Raw genomic sequence first — 18,721 nt, forward strand, 5'->3', positions numbered from 1 at the left:
TGAAGTGATTATTCAATTTTGATGTGATTGCACAAAAGGCAAGAAATATTTACAGAGATTCTATATTTTGATAATATTTAAAATGCTAGCGGCATATTTTTAACATATTTTTCTTATTTACTGAAATTTATTAAAAATTATGAGTCTCATCTTTTATTTAATATTTTTTTAATAATTTTATAATTTTTAATAAATTTTAATCAATAAAAAAAGTGTGTTAATTACGTTGTTATCTTCTTAGAAACATTCTTGCATCAGAATTCTGTTTGTGTTATTAAAGCTAAGGTTTTGGACGTTGTGATTCTTCTTTTCTTCCTAGTATTCAGGCTTATTGCCTTCCTTTTGATCACATTGTTGAGATTTCAAGAGCATGGACAATTATTCATAAGTAAATAATCCATAGAGAAAATAAATGCTACCAAAACTCTAGTTTTTTAATTATTCATACCATTATGCTGCTCGATTGTTATTATTTTGAAATCTGTGTAAAAATTGCAGATAATGATAAAGCATATACTGTATGTTCAGATGAAATGGGATTTTGGAGAAGTCGAGGATTCTTCAGTGATTTCATGTAATAACTGTCACCTACTATATTTTTCTTTTCTTTATGTGAAAACCAGCATTTGCAAACGTTTTCTCAATTACGTAATTCCATGATACGCCAATGAAAAATCTCGCTTTGCAAGGCCATGATTCCAGGAATTAGAGTGCCATCAAAACTGCTAACTGCATACATTATTGAAGTCAACGATAACGCCATGTGCATACCTAAACTCTCTTTCATTGATTCCACAATTCCATGATTGTTTGTGTTGCTAAGTCATACTTGAAAGAGTATATTTGGATAACAGAATTTAAAATGAGAAATTTTAAATTTTTTTTTTTTAAATATTTCAATTGAAATTCTTTTATTTTTAAAATTTTGTATTTGAATAAAAAAAATTAAAATTGTGAGGGTGAAAGAAAATAAATGTAAAGAGAAAAGAATATATAGTTGATGTACTTCCAATGAACAGAATATTGATGCAACATAGGAGGTGGCGGCAGAGAAATCGGAATACGATGGCGTATACCCCTACACCTGACCACAACATTCAGTCAATGACACAAAGCATGACGAGACCCTCTGTGCCGGCAAGCACCTCTGCCGCGTGATGGGTAGCGACAACTACTCTCCTGACCGACTGGTGCATCTACGTGTTCCCATACACCCACACTCGATTAATGCTCCACAAACTCATACAGTGTTTCTTGAAGAAGAAGTTCATTGGCGTGAGAGAAGAGTCATGAGTTTAAAAATGAGATTTCGGAAACTTTCAGGAAGAAGAGAGAATGAATGTTATATAAAAAATAAGCAAACGTTAAAAGATTCTTCTATCAAAAAGAGAATTTTAATTTCTCACCTTTAAAAAAGAAATTGAAATTCCACATTTTTAGTTGTTTAAAATTTTGTTTTAAAATTCAAAAAGTTTAAATTCTTCATAAAAAAACATCCAAACAAAGAATTTTAGATTACATAAATTTAAATTCTCTATAAATTACTTTCCTCGATTAAAATCTTCTCAAATACACTCTTAAAGATTCGCTAACACTTCGCATGGTCATGCGTGAGATCTTATAATCAATTCTGTATGTGCGTGAAAGACGTTAAATATTTTTTATACTAAGCTACTTTCCCTCTAATACATTGCTAGCTGCCTAACAACAGAATTTTTTTTTTTGCTTAAAACAAACTATAATAGAGTAGTAAATCAAAGGTCCAACATGCACTCTCTGATTATATTGATAGAATTGGTTGATGACTTGATCTACTCTGCACCTAATTTGTAACTAGTTTCAACCATATCAAAGCTAGATAGTTTTCTTAATAGTTCCAAATGGAAGGGGAGAAAGTAAGGTCCTCGTTTATGTCATATGCTTCAAACTGGATTTCTTCTGATGCACGATAAAAACTATCTGCAACTCCATGGTCATGCTCATGCATCTCAATCAATTCCTCCCAGTTAACACTACTCATGTCAGAAAACACTCCTGCTTGTTCACTGCTCTCATCTCTTGATGCAGCTTCAGACACTGTTGTTGAACTTCCTGAGCTATTAGTTTTCTCTTCCTCTCTTTCTTCCTTTAGTATTCCCATCTGCTGAAGAAACTCAAGTAGGTCAATCTGAGGCTTCTCCTCAAAATCACCAACAATAGTTTTCTGTGATGAAACTCGAGAATTACCCTCTTGCAGTGGAGGAAGAATTTCTGCATGGTTTTGGATGTCAAAGTTCTCAAGGTCCACCACCTTTGGATGAGTGGACAATGAACTAGTATGTGGTGATGATTGAGTTTGACTTGTTGCAACCACCCCATTTTGCTTAAGCTCTTGCAGCTTCTGATGGATGACATGGACACTAGGTTGAGCATTGAGGTTGAGCAATCCACCTCTTGAGGGAAACATTGAAATGAAGTTCTTGGAAGGGAACCACTTGAAGTACTTGTGAGATTTTGTGGCGGTGGAATTTGTGAAGATAGTTGGTTGCATCATCATGTGGGGGAGGTTAAGGTAAGCATCAGGGCCATAGAGTCTCCTTGCAGCCTCATCATAGGCCAAGGCAGCTTCTTCTGCTGTGGCAAAAGAGCCAAGCCAGAGCCTTGTTCTCTTCTTTGGCTCTCTTATCTCAGCCACCCATTTGCCCCATGTTCTTTGCCTAACACCTCTATACTCACATGAGGAGTTTTGAGGGCCACCTTTGCCCCTTGTTGGCCCTTTCTTCCATGGCTTTGGTGGAAACATTTTGCAACCTTCCATGATGGGAAATTTAGTAATGCAAGGTGGTGGAATTGATGCATGATGTGGGAGGAATGGAGCAGGATATGTAGGAGCAAGAGTGGAGTTTGGTGTTAAATGTTGTCACGTTTGGAGAAGTGGCCATGTGACCGTTACTTAGTGAAGGCAAATATTGCTTCAAATTCTGCAGACTCTCAAACATGAATAACTTAAAAATATTTTTAAGACCAAAAACATGTTTTGAGTATCTTAAAACTGATTTTTCAAAATCACATTATCATTTAATTGATAACACAAAATAAAAATTTTGATATGTAACCCAAAAAAATATTTATTAAAGATTTTAAAATTCGATTATTTATCAAAAACTTTAAAAAGTTTCTTTTTCTTCATCTTAAATATCTTAAAGTTATTTATCTTTGAGAGTCTCTAGTCCCAAAATTAAAACATACTCTTTAGTACTTAAATTTATTAAATATTTTATTTAGTCTCTTCTACAGTGAAAAAATTCTCACAAATTATAAATTCAAATCACAAAAAATTGCACAAAGAGACTAAAAAAAATATTTTACAAATTTAAAAGATTAAAAAAGTTGATTTGAAAGACAAAAAAATAACCTTAAATTCAAGGATTAAAATCAGATTTAAATTTTTTATAAGTTCTTTTAACCAATAATATATTATTTTTATGGGCTGAGTGAATTCTTTGGCTGTTGTCGTGAACTTTGTATATTACACGTGTTGATTATTAGGAATATGAGATTGCATGGTCTTAACATGTGGTCTTAACATGTGGTGGTAGATAAGTATATATTTTTGTTGTCTAAATCTAAACATAAGATAACTTGTTCCACAAAGGGATATAGTCAAACTGAAAAGCTGAAAAAAGATTAGCTTTTTAATAACTTCTTTCACGAAAACGGGGTTCTTGAAATTAAGGTCAAGCGTTTTTAATTGAGTGACCTAGTTATTTTGGATATCTGTTTTGCTTTTGGAAGTCACGGGTAATGGATTGTTATGACATACCCACGATTATTCAAGCTTATTAGTGTAATACACCGTGTGCTGCACGGATGTTGAGTATACAATTTATGATTTTTTTTATATTATTATATTTTTATAATATATTTATTAATTTTTTTATAAATTTTATATATGTAAAAAAAATAAGATAATTATAAATATTCATATATATTTAAATAGTTTTAGTGTTTTTTGAATTTTTTTCTAAGAAATATGAGATTGTGTGTATTGAGCTGGACGGATGTAGTTGGATGGTAATCATTTTTATATTATTATATTTTTATAATATATTTATTAATTTTTTTATAAATTTTATATATGTAAAAAAAATAAGATAATTATAAATATTCATATATATTTAAATAGTTTTAGTGTTTTTTGAATTTTTTTCTAAGAAATATGAGATTGTGTGTATTGAGCTGGACGGATGTAGTTGGATGGTAATCATTTTTATCCGTCTAATTAGAATAATACTCATCATATATTCATTCGTTATCTTCACGATACCTATTAAGAAGATGTCTATAGATTTTTTAATATCCAAAACTATCCACGGATATGCATGAATAGTTTAAAAATATTTTAACAAACATTTTTATTTTAATTTTTATATATTTTAATATTTTCTTGAATTTTTTTTAATTATTACAACTAAAGTTATTCAAATATTCTAGGATCTACACAATAAAGATGCCCACATGATTAAATAATTAAATAAATATTATGAACTCCAAACAAAATTATCTAAAAATTAAATTACTTTCTAAAATATAAACTCAAATATAAATACATTAAAATATAATTACAAATAAAATTATATTTCGAAACATAGGTACAAATAAAAAATATTTACATATTTAAGTTTGGTATAAAAAAAGAACATTTAAATTAAAGTACCATGATACTTACCCCATGTCTATTAACAAAATGGCAGTGAAGATACATGTAGACTGAACTTATTATCCAGTATCCACTAAAGATACTCAGTTAGCATCTATTGCAAAATTTATTAGCAAATATCAGTGGGTGTGAATTTCTTTGTCATTTTTAGTTGTATATATTATTTTTAACTAAATATGAAATAATTTAATATATATTTATTTTTGTATAATATTTTTAATTAAATGATAAAATATATTTTTTAAATTTTATAATTAAAGTAATCTTATATAACATTTTTTTGGAGGAAATCAATATGAAATTATCATCTGACATCATTTTATAATATATATATATATATATATATATATATATATATATATATATATATAGATTTGAGCATAGCTTTAGTTAAATTAAGACAAAGAAAATTCGGTCATTATGATTAATTAATGGTTGTTTAATAAAAACTTAATCAAACTATGATTTTGAAAATGATAGCTAAAGGAGTTTTAACAGTAGTTCGTCTTAAGCGTCACCTTAAATTTCACATGACATACTCTACGAAACACTGGACAGGAGAATCATCTTGAGTATAAAATATACAAGTTTATCCGTTTGATCCTCTAACCAATTCAATTAGATCTTTGACTTCAACAGAGTTACAATTAAAGGTATTACTTTACCTAAAAAATGGACCGATCCGGTGGGAAAGATTAATTTGCTTTCAAATGAAAAAACCCCAAATACCTTTCCTTGAAACATAAAGGATTTGATATGGAAGATAGCAAAAGGTTATTAAATGTTAGGCAGTGACTCCAGTAACAAGGGAAATAGTTTTTTCGAGTAATTGTGAGTGCTTTGAATGAACTCTGACATTCTTCTTTGGATTCTATACATTAGCTGTCCTCGAACGGACAAATTACAAGAAGATCCACCTCAACATTTTCCAATTTCACGAGCTACATTTCACATGTTTTGCTGCTATACACAGCCTGATTCTCGAGACCCAGTTCACCTTTATCCCATGCTTTCCCTCTATATGCCTAGCTATGTCATCTGTGAATTACATTCTTAATTATCACCGAAGCCTACAAAATGCCCTTTTCAAGCCAAACAAAACATTGGTGACAAATATAGACACGACAATGAATGATGGTATGTGGTAAAATTGGTGCTGAGAAGGCAACCGTATGACATAATTATACTTGGGGTTATTACAAGACAAACTGAAAATAGATGATTCGAGGAAAAGAATGAAATAAAATAGAGGAAATATACAATTGTGATTACATGAATCACCATTGTAAAACATATGAAGAGATATACAATTAAGATTTCACTACATATTTATACAAGCGACCAATTTTTTGTGAAAATTTATACCAATAATTGATTTTAAATGATCAGGTAAATCAACCTTACCATTGCCTCATTGGCAATCAAATGATTCAGAGCTAATCAACCTTATCAGAAAATGGCATTCAAGTCACCACTTCCATGATTCTCTTTTCTTGTCACATCGTGCAACTTTCTTGTTATGCTAATTTAGATAAATCTCTTACTAATGTGTATAAAGCAGATCCCATTAGCAAATCTGAAATTGGCTGGAGCATAGCTTTTGAAATGGGATGTTTACCTGTTTAGTGTTTATTAAGCACAAATGATCTGGCACTTTCAAATGTCACTTAGAGTCTCCCTTGAGAGATTTATACATTTTAGTTGAGAGCTTTTGAGATAAAAAGCTTGAGTGAGTGTGTTCACTCAGCTGATCATTTTCATTAATATATAAGTAAACAAAGTCAATACAAGTACAAGGGCAAGGCAGAGGTGCATACTGAGGCACCCTGAAATACAACTACAGCAAAATATAAAATACATGTGCTAACAATTTTCATTCACCATTTTTGTTTGGTCAGTTTCTTTTCCTAATGCCGAATCGCTTAGAGAACCGATCTTGGAAGCTACTCATGCACATACAGATTACTTGAAAGAATGGAGTGGATTATTTCCTCAGAATAACAGTTATATAGTGTTTGTAAATGATGACAAACGTGATGACCATTCAAATAAGGATGCTGGGAACTCCACTGATGCAGAAAACATGTTAGAAAAATAGAACTTACCTTAATTTTAGAGAAAAGGAATTTTAGAGAATAAGAATAAATCATCTAAAGAACACTTGCTTGAGAATAATTTTTCACCCTAAGAGGAGGAGTAGGGTTCACTCAGCCGATGATCATCTTACAAAACACCTTCATGAAAAGCAAGTTTGTGTAAATGAATGTAATGATTTCTTTAGAAATTCAAAGAGGATTAAGTGTTATCCATGTACATTGAGTCTAAGAAAGAAAAGCCAGTTTCTCAACTCAGATGGGAGGTGTCAGAACATTTGAAAGAATTGTAATTTCTGAGCAAAAACAGCATCATGCAGAAAACAAGAAGGAAACTGTTAACTGTTTGACTCTTGAAACAGATTTTTTAAATTGTTGCTAGATTTTTTAGGATATGCTGTTATGCTGCAGATATGTTGTTAGGCTGTTATGCTATTTTTAAATTTATCTTCTATTTTTTAGGCAACAACCCGTAGGAGTTTTATCTATATATTTTAGCATCTCTTTGTAAAAGGTACTCTGCTTTTCAGATCAATAAAACAGCCTTTCTTCTGCAGTAATATCCGGAGTTTCTTTATCTTTTAATCATTCGTATCTTTCTAAAAACAACAAATTGGTATCCTGAGCCTTATTCTGAGGGATCTGAGAGATTGAGAGAACCCATACACATTCAAAACACAAACACACATAACCTAGTCAGAATGAATCCAGAAGGTTCATCCATTCCACTTACACTTCCGCTGTTTGATGGTAAAAGTTATCATCTCTGGGCTTTTAGAATGGAAGCCTATCTCGAAGCAGGTGATTTGTGGGAAGCTGTTGAAGATGTGTACGAAGTCGAACCCTTGCCGGACAATCCAACGGTTGCTCAAATAAAAAATCACAAAGAAAGGAAGCAGAGAAAGTCAAAAGCAAAAGCAACTTTGCTTGCAGCAGTTTCATCCACCATTCTAGCCAGAATAATGACACTTAAAACAGCCAATCAAATTTGGGACTTTTTGAAACAATAGTATGAAGGAAATGAAAAGGTTAAAGGCATGCAGGTGCTGAATTTTATCCGAGAATTTGAGATGCAGAGAATGAAGGAATCAGAAACGATTAAGGAATACTCTGATAGGCTTCTTGGCATAGTCAATAATGTAAGGCTCCTAGGTACTGAATTTTCAGACGCTAGAATTGTTCAAAAAATTCTAGTCACAATACCTAAAAAGTTTGAAGCCACAATTGCATCTCTGGAGAATTCAAGGAATTTGTCAAGCATTACATTGGCAGAATTGTTAATGCACTACAAGCACAAGAACAAAGGAGGCTTATGAGGCAAGAAGGGTCTGTTGAGGGTGCTTTTCAGGCCAGATCACAGAATTACAAAGGAGGCAAAAATAACAAGAAGAAGCAGAGCAACAACAAAAATGGCCAAAGCAGCAAGACACGTGTCTTTTCACCTTGTCCTTATTGCAAAAAAAATAATCACCCACACAACAAGTGTTGGTGGAGACCAGACATAAAATGCCACAAGTGTGGTCAATTAGGACATGTGGAAAGAATATGCAAGACTCAACAACAACAACAAGGAGAAGCCAAGGCTGCTGAAGATCAGCCTATGGAGGAGCAGCTGTTTGTAGCATCATGCTTTGCAACCAACACCACTACGGAGAGCTGGCTTATAGACAGTGGTTGCACAAACCACATGACTTATGATCGTGAACTTTTCAAAGAATTGGACGAGACAACTATTTCCAAAGTCAGAATTGGAAATGGAGCACTCATTGCAGTAAAAGGCAAGGGAACGGTTGCAATTGAAGGCCACTCAGGTTTGAAATTAATTTCTGATGTATTATATGTTCCTGAAATTAATCAAAACCTTTTAAGTGTTACTCAACTGCTGGAGAAAGGATATAAGGTGCTGTTTGAGGACAAAAACTATGTGATTAAAGATGCAAACAACATAGAAATGATCAAAGTTCAAATGAAAGGCAAGAGTTTTGTCTTGGACTTGATGAATGAGGAGCAGCAAGCAGCTGTACACAAAGAGGATGATAATACAATGCTTTGGCACAAGAGATTGGGGCACTTTCATCATGCTGCACTACTTTTCATGAAAAAGAACAACATAGTGAAAGATATGCCAGAATTAGACGATTTACCTCCAAAATGTGTTGCTTGCCAATATGGAAAGCAAACCAGACTTCCTTTTCAACAAAACAAGACTTGGAGGGCTTCACAAAAGCTGCAGTTAGTACACACAGATGTGGGAGGACCCATGAAAACACCATCATTGAATGGCAGTAAATATTATATTGCATTCATTGATGATTATTCAAGAATGTGTTGGATTTATTCTATGAAGTTTAAATCTGATGTTGCTGACATCTTTGTGAAGTTTAAAGCTTGGGTTGAAACTCAAAGTGGATGCAAGATGCAGGTGATCAGGTCTGATAATGGAACTGAATATACCTCTGAAAAATTTAACAAGTTTTGTGTAGATGCAGGCATTGAACATCAATTGACAGCACCATACACTCCGCAATAGAATGGTGTTGTCGAGAGGAAAAACCGAACAATTATGGAGATGACAAGGTGCTTACTTCATGACAAAGGGCTACCAAAGGAATTTTGGGCAGAGGCTGCACACACAACAGTTTTTTTGCTGAATAGGTTACCAACAAAAGCTTTGCAGAAAAAGACTCCATTTGAAGCATGGTACGACTACAAACCAAAGCTAACAAATCTGAAGACATTTGGCTGCCTATGTTTCTCTTACATACCTCAAGTAAAGAGAGACAAGCTTGACAAGAAAGCAGAACCTGGAATTTTTGTAGGTTATAGCTCAACTTCAAAGGCCTACAGAATCTACCTACCACAGAGCAACAAAGTAATCGTCAGCAGGGATGTCAAATTTCTGGAGTCAGATAGTTGGGACTGGAAAAATGATAAGAGGTCTGAGTTTCAGGAGGAGAATGAAGATGTTGATGAAGAACCCATCAGAGGAACCAGATCACTTTCAGACATCTATCAAAGGTGTAATGTTGCTGTAATGGAGCCTGAGGGATATGAAGAAGCTACAGCTGATCAGAAATGGAGAAATGCAATGAAAGAGGAGCTTATAATGATTGAAAAAAAATAAAACATGGGAGCTGGTGGACAGACCTAACCACAAGAAAGCGATTGGTGTCAAGTGGGTTTATAGAACCAAGCTCAACTCAGATGGTTCTGTAAACAAATACAAGGCAAGGATTGTTGTTAAAGGATATGCTCAAGTGTTTGGTGTTGATTTTTCAGAGACTTTTGCCCCAGTTGCCAGACTAGAAACCATAAGAATGTTGATGTCTCTTGCTGCACAAAAAGGTTGGATTATACATCAAATGGATGTGAAATCAGCCTTCTTAAATGGATACTTGGAGGAAGAAATTTTTGTTGAGCAACCTGAAGGGTTCGTTGTTCAAGGACAGGAGGAGAAAGTATATCGATTAAGGAAAGCTTTGTATGGTTTAAAGCAGGCACCGCGGTCATGGTATAGCAGAATTGATGCACACTTGGTGAACTTAGGCTTCAAAAAAAGTTTAAGTGAATCTACTTTATATGTGAAGAAGACTAATGGTGAAATGCTTGTAGTATCTCTATATGTTGATGATCTACTGGTTTTGGGAAGCAGCGGGGAGCATATTGACAAGTTCAAGGAAGAAATGAAAGATGCTTTTGAAATGACAGACCTTGGAAGGATGACATTCTTTCTCGGTATGCAGGTGGATCAAAAACAGAATGAAATATTTCTTTGCCAGGAAAAATATGCAAATGAAATTCTCAAGAAGTTCAACATGGAAGGGTGCAAACCAACTGCAACTCCAATGAATCAAAAGGAGAAGTTTTACAAAGAAGATGGAGCTGAAAAAGTGGATGAAAAGCTGTATAGGAGCCTTATAGGCTGCCTAATGTATTTAAGTGCATCAAGGCCTGACATCTTGCATGCAGTAAGCTTGTTATCAAGGTACATAAACTGTGCTAGTAGAATTCATTTTCAGGCAGCAAAAAGAGTTCTTAGATATGTTAAAGGCACAATTGATTTTGGAATAAGATACCATTATGTTAAAAACTTCAGACTTCATGGTTATTCTGATAGTGATTGGGCTGGATGTGCTGATGATATGAGAAGTACTTCAGGTTATCTTTTTAGCTTTGGTTCTGGAATTTTCTCATGGTATTCAAAGAAACAGGAAGTAATAGCTCAATCCACAGCAGAAGCAGAATATGTTGCTGCAACTGCTGCTGTAAATCAAGCTCTTTGGATCAGAAAGCTTATGACAGATTTGCATATGGAACAACAGGACAGTACGCAAATATTTGTGGATAATCAAGCTGCAATTTCAATTTCAAATAATCCAGTATTTCATGGCAAAACAAAACACTTCAAGATAAAGCTCTATTTTCTCAGGGAGGCACAAAAGGAAGGAGAAGTGAAATTAATTTACTGCACAACAAAGGAACAAAGTGCTGATATCCTAACAAAGGCGCTTCCTAAAGCTAGATATGAATTCTTGAGGCAGAGGCTTGGTGTATGTTGTTCCAGAGTCAAGGAGGAGTGTTAACTGTTTGACTCTTGAAACAAATTTTTTAAATTGTTGCTAGATTTTTTAGGATATGCTGTTATGCTGCAGATATGTTGTTAGGCTGTTATGCTGTTATGCTGTTTTTAAATTTATCTTCTATTTTTTAGGCAACAACCCATAGGAGTTTTATCTATATATTTTAGCATCTCTTTGTAAAAGGTACTCTGCTTTTCAGATCAATAAAACATCCTTTCTTCTGCAGTAATATCCGGAGTTTCTTTATCTTTTAATCATTCGTATCTTTCTAAAATCAACAGAAACTCTGCACTGGGTTCTCAGAGGATAGTCACAAAAGATACCACTTCCATGATTCTCTTTTCTTGGCACAAGATCTTGCAACTTTCTAGCAAGAAAAAAGGCAATCCCATAAATGTAATATGAGACCAGCTATGACAATATAAAAGATCATCTGCCTAGTGTTTCTGGGAGGAGGAAAAAAATGAAATGCACTAGACATAAGCAAACAATATATATATATATATACACCGATATACATGCATACATATATAGATAGATCGATGTCATACACTTAATCGAGTAAATATCGAATTTTTAATTAGCACATTCATGAGCCGAAAGAGAATATATATTCCTATCCAACATCTTGATGCAAATGCAATCTGCTTTTTGTTTCCATTCATAGAATATTAAGGACGAGCCGAGAAGAAAACTACAATTTCTACTGACTACTATCAACTTTAACTGTTTATTTTCATTTAGAGGACAGGAAGAGGAAAACTGAATTTTGAAGCTATAAATAAAAATCCATGAACCATATTCTTACTTTTTAAGGTCAAGATATTACGAGACAAAAACCTTGTTTAGATCATATATATTAGTACAGATAACATAAAGATATGGGTCCTATCCTTTCTATCAATCAATAATATCGACAAAAGAGGAACTAGATGCAGATTTTCTTCGTTTTTTCTTTTAAGAAAAAAAGGGACTAAAATATCTCCTGAACTGAAAGAACGTGGACAGAAAATTCACCAAATTAGCAAGGGAGAGCATGACACATAGGTTCAATCCAGATCTAATAAGCTAATTTTTTATAAAATATAAAAAGTTTACCCATAAACAAATTGAGTAGATCAGGGTAGACCTGGGACCTTGACTAATCTTTGGAGTATCACTTATTGTATTTTTCAACTAGTGGATGTCAGATGAGTATGAGGAACAGCAGCAGACAGACTTGACCAATCTTTGGAGTATCACTTAAGATGAAGCCTTTCATTTTGATTTGAGTGAGCTTTGCAAATGTTCTTCCATGTATTCTTCAGGTCTTGTGGTGTATGATGCTCACACACCCTCTCAAACACATGGGTACCGAATGCCAATTTTTTTTTTCCATTTCTTTGGGTCATTGAAACTAAACTTCTGCACTCTCCTTCACAAAGAAAGCAAGCAATTACTACAACAGTTGAAAACATATATATCCTTGAGATAATTAAACTTCAACACTCAAGGTGGAAGAAACACATACAAGGATCCGCGTCCTTTAACTTTCTAACACAATATTAGATTGTTCTAAATCAAAGAATTGTTGTGGAAGCAAAAGAAATACATGTCTGGGGAATGATGTTTACACACAAACATAATGCAGTTAGCTACTTATAAAGTATGAAGAAGTAATGAAGAAAAGAAAATGATGATACCCTTATCAGGTCTTCCTCCTTAGCTGTCCTCGGAGTTTTCTTTCGTCTTAACTCACGACCCAGAAATACTAGGCTTGCTTGGGGTTTGCTGTAAGTCAAAATATCCAATCAAATTAGAATGGCCAAAATAGATATAGTCCTTACCACAAGGTAATTATCACACATTTGCATCACAAATCAGTAATTGATCACCTTCATAACACTTTAAACAAAGATCTTGTTCTGCCTGCTTTTTCATTTCAAGCTTAATCTTTTCACCTTGATACACAAAATCACCTCTACCCACAACAATTTCTAGTATGACCTGGAGCTTTAACACTAGCAATTTGCCGTTGTAAGCCATTTTGATCTTTGAGTTATAGATCTGTTTCATGTTTTAGACCAGAGTTTACTTCCAGAAATCTTATGCTGGATTCCAGCTGGAAGTGCAACATGTGGAATTGACTCAACCTGTAGTTGCTAAGAATTTTCACCTCCAAATGTATCTTGAGGCATCAAAGTATCATTAAAAGGAATATTAGATTCATCGAGAAAGACTTCAATATGACTGCTGGATTGACACAATTTTGAAGCAATGCATCTATTCTGACTATCCTCTAAGCACCCATCACCCGAAGTTTCTCTGTTATTATTTTCTGCATGATGCTCTCGTTACTCAGAAACTAGAAGTCTTCAGGCTAAATGTTCTGACACTTTCTGTTTGAGTTGAGAAACTGACTTTTTCTTTAGACTCAGCTTGTAGATGCGTAACATTTAATCCTCTTCAAAATTTTAAAGAAATCATCACATTCATTTTCACAAACTTGCTTTTAGTGTTTTGAAAGACGATCATCTGCCGAGAAAACCCTACCTAGTGAAAAACTATTATCAAGCAAGTGTTCTTTTGATGATTTATTCTCATTCTCTAAAATTCTCTTTTTCTACCATGTTTTCTGCATCAGTGGAGTTCCCGACATCCTTATCTAAATGATCATCACGTTTGCCATCATTTACAAGCATTGTATAACTGTTGTTCCGAGAAAATAATCCACTCCTTTCTTTCAAGTAATAAGTACCTGAATGGGTACCTTCCAAGATAATTTCTCTCAGCTATTCAGCATTAGGAAAATAAACAGACCAAACAAAAATGGTGAATGAAAATGTATAAATCTCATAAGGGAGAGTTCTCGAAAGAAAATGATACTTCCATTACCTGCTCTTAGACAAATTTGAAAGCGCCATCTCTTTGGTGCTTAAAAAACATGTAAACATCCCATTTCAAAAGCTTCGCTCCAGTCATTTTCAGATTTGATAATGGGTCTGCTTTACACATTACAAAAAGAGTGAAAGATATTTATCTCAATTAGCATGACAATAATATTACCCTCATCAAATATGGCAAATGAAATATTTAGAGCCTAAAAACAACAAAAGTCACATTTTCATTATTTTCGGTAAAAATCTTTGAAAACATAATACAAAGTAAAATCAGGTGACACTTTTATAATTGTTTATGAACACAAAAATAAAAACAGGAAATGTTTCTAAAAACAGTTGCTCAATAATGACTAATGAGTGACCGAATTAGTTTAAATAGCTTCTAAGACTATTACAAAGTAAACTTTGTCACTTACATGTGAATGTTTGCAAATTTGATTTGGGTTAAAATTAATTTTGAACTACAGTAATTTATGTGTTGGATGTTTTCATCCTGAAAGCAAGTTTGATGTAAAACTTAATACAAACTTTTCAACTTAACTCAAAAATTACTTTTTTTTTATCACTTCTAGTCAAAATAAGATTTAGAGGCAAAAAAATCAATACCTAACAATAACAAACGTCCTAATCTTCACTAGTCACATTTAACACGAAGGAAAAATCAATTAATCCTAATACTTCCCACCGAGATATCAAACACATGCACTTTGAAATTGTTTTACCTAACCCAATATCTCCTGGAGGACATCTTCACAACCTCACAAAAAAAAACCCAACTCCAGAATCCAAGGTAGAAGAAGCATCATCAGGTCAACCACACAACTGAACAGTTTCTCCAGAACACCTCAAAGCAACCCATTCCATTGTAGTTTCACTAAATTTTCCATGCCCACAGGTGCTGCATCAATTAAACCTATAACAACAACGATTACAACACTAATCAAGAATGAAAGGGAAATGTGGCTGTCATGCTTGAAGATTATTCATAAGATTATTGGGAAATGTGGTGGTAAATACTCAACAGTGTTTTCCTCCTAGTTGGATCTGCTAGATTGGTTATTAGGGATACTTTTGGAATATAAACAAGAATGTTGTCTCAAACAAAAAATAGGGAGATTTATGGAAATAGCTTACAATATTCCCAAGGAAAAGTCAAGTTAACGAAATGCAGGTTTAATAGATTCCTATGAATAACATTCCGAGAGTACTATTCTGAGGAATGAAAAACCAACTGTTAAGCCAAATGCACCCTAAAAGTAACTTACCCAAGCCAAAAACTTAATCAAGCTTGGCTTCAGGAATTTATTAAAAAATTAAATCACTAATTCTCAGTTTCAACATCCCAAAAAGTATTCATAGCATAAGAAACAAAATACTTCCTTCAGAAAATCTTGTTACGAAAAGTACTTAAATCACTGCACAGGACCAAATAAGGCAAAACCCCTTAGCAACTCAACTAATCAGAAGTTAATTATCACACATGGTAGGGAAATTAGTGTAGGAACTTACCATTGTTTTTATGTTCACGGAATCTCATGAAGTGTCTACTCAACCTGTTCAAAACAATGTAGGACCTTCTTTTGAGGAATTGGTGAAGCAAATAACCACGAGCAATATTTAGTTCCAACAAAAATGTGTCTATCACAATTCAAGATTTGCAAACTCAGATTGCCCAATTAGCTACAACTATGAACCAACTGCAGTGCAGTAATAGGTTCTGGCTAACTTCCCTCCCAAATAATTGTCAATCCAAAAGTGAATGTTAGTGCCATGTCTTTGAGGGGTAGAAAGGAGCTGCAACAAAAAAATAATGTAACAAATTCTAAATTGAAGAAAAGTAGTGTTGCACAAGTTATGAATTTTAGAAAACAAGTCCAAATGCAACACTCCCCAAAGCTCCCCTCCATTTTCCATCCAGAGTTGCTTCTCCAAAGAGACTTGAGCTAGATAGCGAGATGATGGAGATTTTTAGGAAACTTGAAATCAACATTGTTGGTGTGATACCTTCTACCCCAACATATATATATATATATATATATATATATATATATATATATATATAAAATGCGGAATCAAATTAAATCAAATTTTATTTAATAAAATTGTAAGTAAATCCACATGAGTAAAAACTTCACATTCGATTCACAGTTACCAAATAAAACTTCTTAGAAACAATTTAAGCACAAAACAAGGTTGTTTCAATTTATAAAAGAACTCAAGTTAAGCAGTAAAATAAAATAAAGTAAAATAACATGTTTGGAACATCATGCAAATAAAACAAAAACACATGCTTCAATGTCACATTCTATCAAAGCATTGTCCTGGTGTGACACTCTCTACCCCGACATACATATATATAAATAAAACATATAAAAATATTGATAAACAAATTTACATGAATAAAAGGTTCACACTCACTTCACTATCACCAAATAAAACTTATTAAAAGTATATCCGACATAGAGCAAGGCCATCAAAGTTTACAAAAGAAATTTTGTTAAATCAATGAGGTAAAATAAAATAAAATAACATCATGCAATTAAAATAAAAATTCATCCCCAATGTCACATCCTATCAGAGCATTGTGTCTCAGCATCTCTAGCACGAGATTCTTTAAAGTTATTCACCTAGTCATCTGCTCCCACAAACACAAGGTTTAAGATCATCACAAGATCCAAACACAAATAACACATACGTGCATGTGAGTTATCACATTTCTATAAAAATAATATAAATAAACAAGGACATAATCAAAATAAATTATGGAAGTAATTATAACATAGCTCAACTTAATACAATTCACGTCACATCACCACTTTATCATTTAAAATTCATTTTTCAATCATTAATCACATTACGCATGAATCACACACTCGGATCAAGACGTAATAACACTCATCAATTTCATAATAAACAATTAGCAAGTGTTATGCAATAATTATACTAAAACTCATGCATATATGCAATGTGGTACCACATCAGTGAAAAACCACTCTGAGATGCTTAGGAGTACATAACAAGACACACCACACAATGGGTATGTCAGGTTACTCTCACTATGTAAAATCATAACGTGACTAGTCAGGGTACTCTGTTTTGTGAGAATGCTCCAACCATAAAGGATCAACATAGGCTTAAAGGAGCACTCAAACCGAGTGTCTTTACCCCCAAGGCCTAGACTCCGAAGAATCCGTTAGGACCTCACCTTCCTGATTCAGGTCCAATCCCTAAAACAATTTTTGCACCCAGATACTGCTCATGAATTATACAATACCCACGACCTCACACTCATGTTCCAAACACGTTTAACACATTGCGCTATAATTTAACATTTTAGGTTCCTAACTAGGAATCCTACACTTTTCCTTTAACATTGTGCATCAAGTGTTAACCACACACTTATTCACAATCAAATCTCATGTTCACAATTTAACATCTCATAATGTCACAATCCACCATCACATGTTTACGTGTATCTCACAAATTAACACATGTTTAACTTTATACTTATACTTAATCTCAATAACAATATTATAATCTCAAAGCAACATGTTATCTCACAATTCATCACATATTCAATTTTATCATTTACACTCAATTTTAATCACAATTTCATGATCTCAATATTACCATTTATCATGCTCACCTAATAAATCTTATCCAAAGTACAAACAATTTATACAAAAATGTTTCTCATAACATGGGATGTAAAACCCCTCAAATAATTTCACATAATCATATCAAATCAAGGAATCAAAATCATAGCTAAAAAGAAAAACATGGAAACACCAAGAGCATTCAATTTATCAACCAATTCGCATCAAAATATCAATTGGTTCATCAAACACAATAAAATCATATTTATAATCATAAAGGAAAAATTACAGTTCAATAAACATCCCAAAATAAATACAATTGAATCCTCTAAGGATCCCTACACATGTTCATTCTAACCTCAATAGCGATAAACTCATTTCTTACCTCTAAGTGGGCTCACGTGTGTAATCTAACAGTGATAGCAGCGTCTCTAGCAGTTCTCTAAGATTCCTCAAGCTTTTCCTGTATTTGCTCTGTTAGGGTTTCCAAGCGTTAGAGAGAAGGAGAAGAGATTATATTTTACTGTCAATGTGCGAGACTAATTTCTCACCCCAAAAATATTATTTCATACATCCCAACGGGAAGACTATGCAAAAAAAATTTTCCGAAGGTGGTGTCCAAATTTCAATACGATCCAATAGTTGACGAGTACAGGATCGTAGTTTTACTGGGATAAGTTTTGGGTTTTTGCAGGAAAAGAGAAAGCTACGATGCGAAGGATATTTCTCTCACCTCATACATTGTTTCAAATATTCCAATGATGATAATGTTTGAAAATGAGTTCCAAAGCCGATGCTCAAATTTCACGATGATCCAACGGTTAACAAGTACAAAATACTAATTTTACTAAGACAGGTTTAGGTGTATGAGGGA

At 33.4% G+C, this 18,721-nt stretch overlaps 1 protein-coding gene and 1 long non-coding RNA gene across 4 annotated transcripts; both read right to left on the reverse strand.

Annotated features, from left to right (window-relative positions):
* Positions 1-1,550: 1,550 nt before the first annotated feature.
* Positions 1,551-2,863, reverse strand: LOC100808363 (dehydration-responsive element-binding protein 2F). Its single transcript, XM_003518062.5, has one exon. The coding sequence runs from the start codon at positions 2,795-2,797 to the stop codon at positions 1,868-1,870; it is 930 nt and encodes a 309-aa protein (XP_003518110.1). The 5' UTR covers positions 2,798-2,863; the 3' UTR covers positions 1,551-1,867.
* Positions 2,864-11,886: 9,023 nt separating this feature from the next.
* LOC102670520 (uncharacterized) lies at positions 11,887-16,214 on the reverse strand. 3 transcript variants are annotated; one of them, XR_005887681.1, is made up of 5 exons: positions 15,761-16,214; positions 14,974-15,164; positions 14,247-14,353; positions 13,055-13,142; positions 11,887-12,786 (listed from the first exon to the last, which is right to left on the reverse strand). It is a non-coding gene; the product is annotated as an uncharacterized lncRNA (long non-coding RNA). The 3 variants fall into 3 exon arrangements; XR_413211.4 differs by having other exon boundaries at positions 13,247-14,353; XR_413212.4 differs by having other exon boundaries at positions 13,055-14,353.
* Between the last annotated feature and the right edge of the window lie 2,507 nt (positions 16,215-18,721).

This window comes from Glycine max, chromosome 2, assembly GCF_000004515.6.
Source record: "Glycine max cultivar Williams 82 chromosome 2, Glycine_max_v4.0, whole genome shotgun sequence".
NCBI classification, from domain to species: Eukaryota; Viridiplantae; Streptophyta; class Magnoliopsida; order Fabales; family Fabaceae; genus Glycine; species Glycine max.

Coding starts and splice junctions, on each gene's coding strand:
- LOC100808363 (XM_003518062.5), bottom strand. CDS start 2,797: ATGGAAGGTTGCAAAATGTTTCCACCAAAGCCATGGAAGAAAGGGCCA.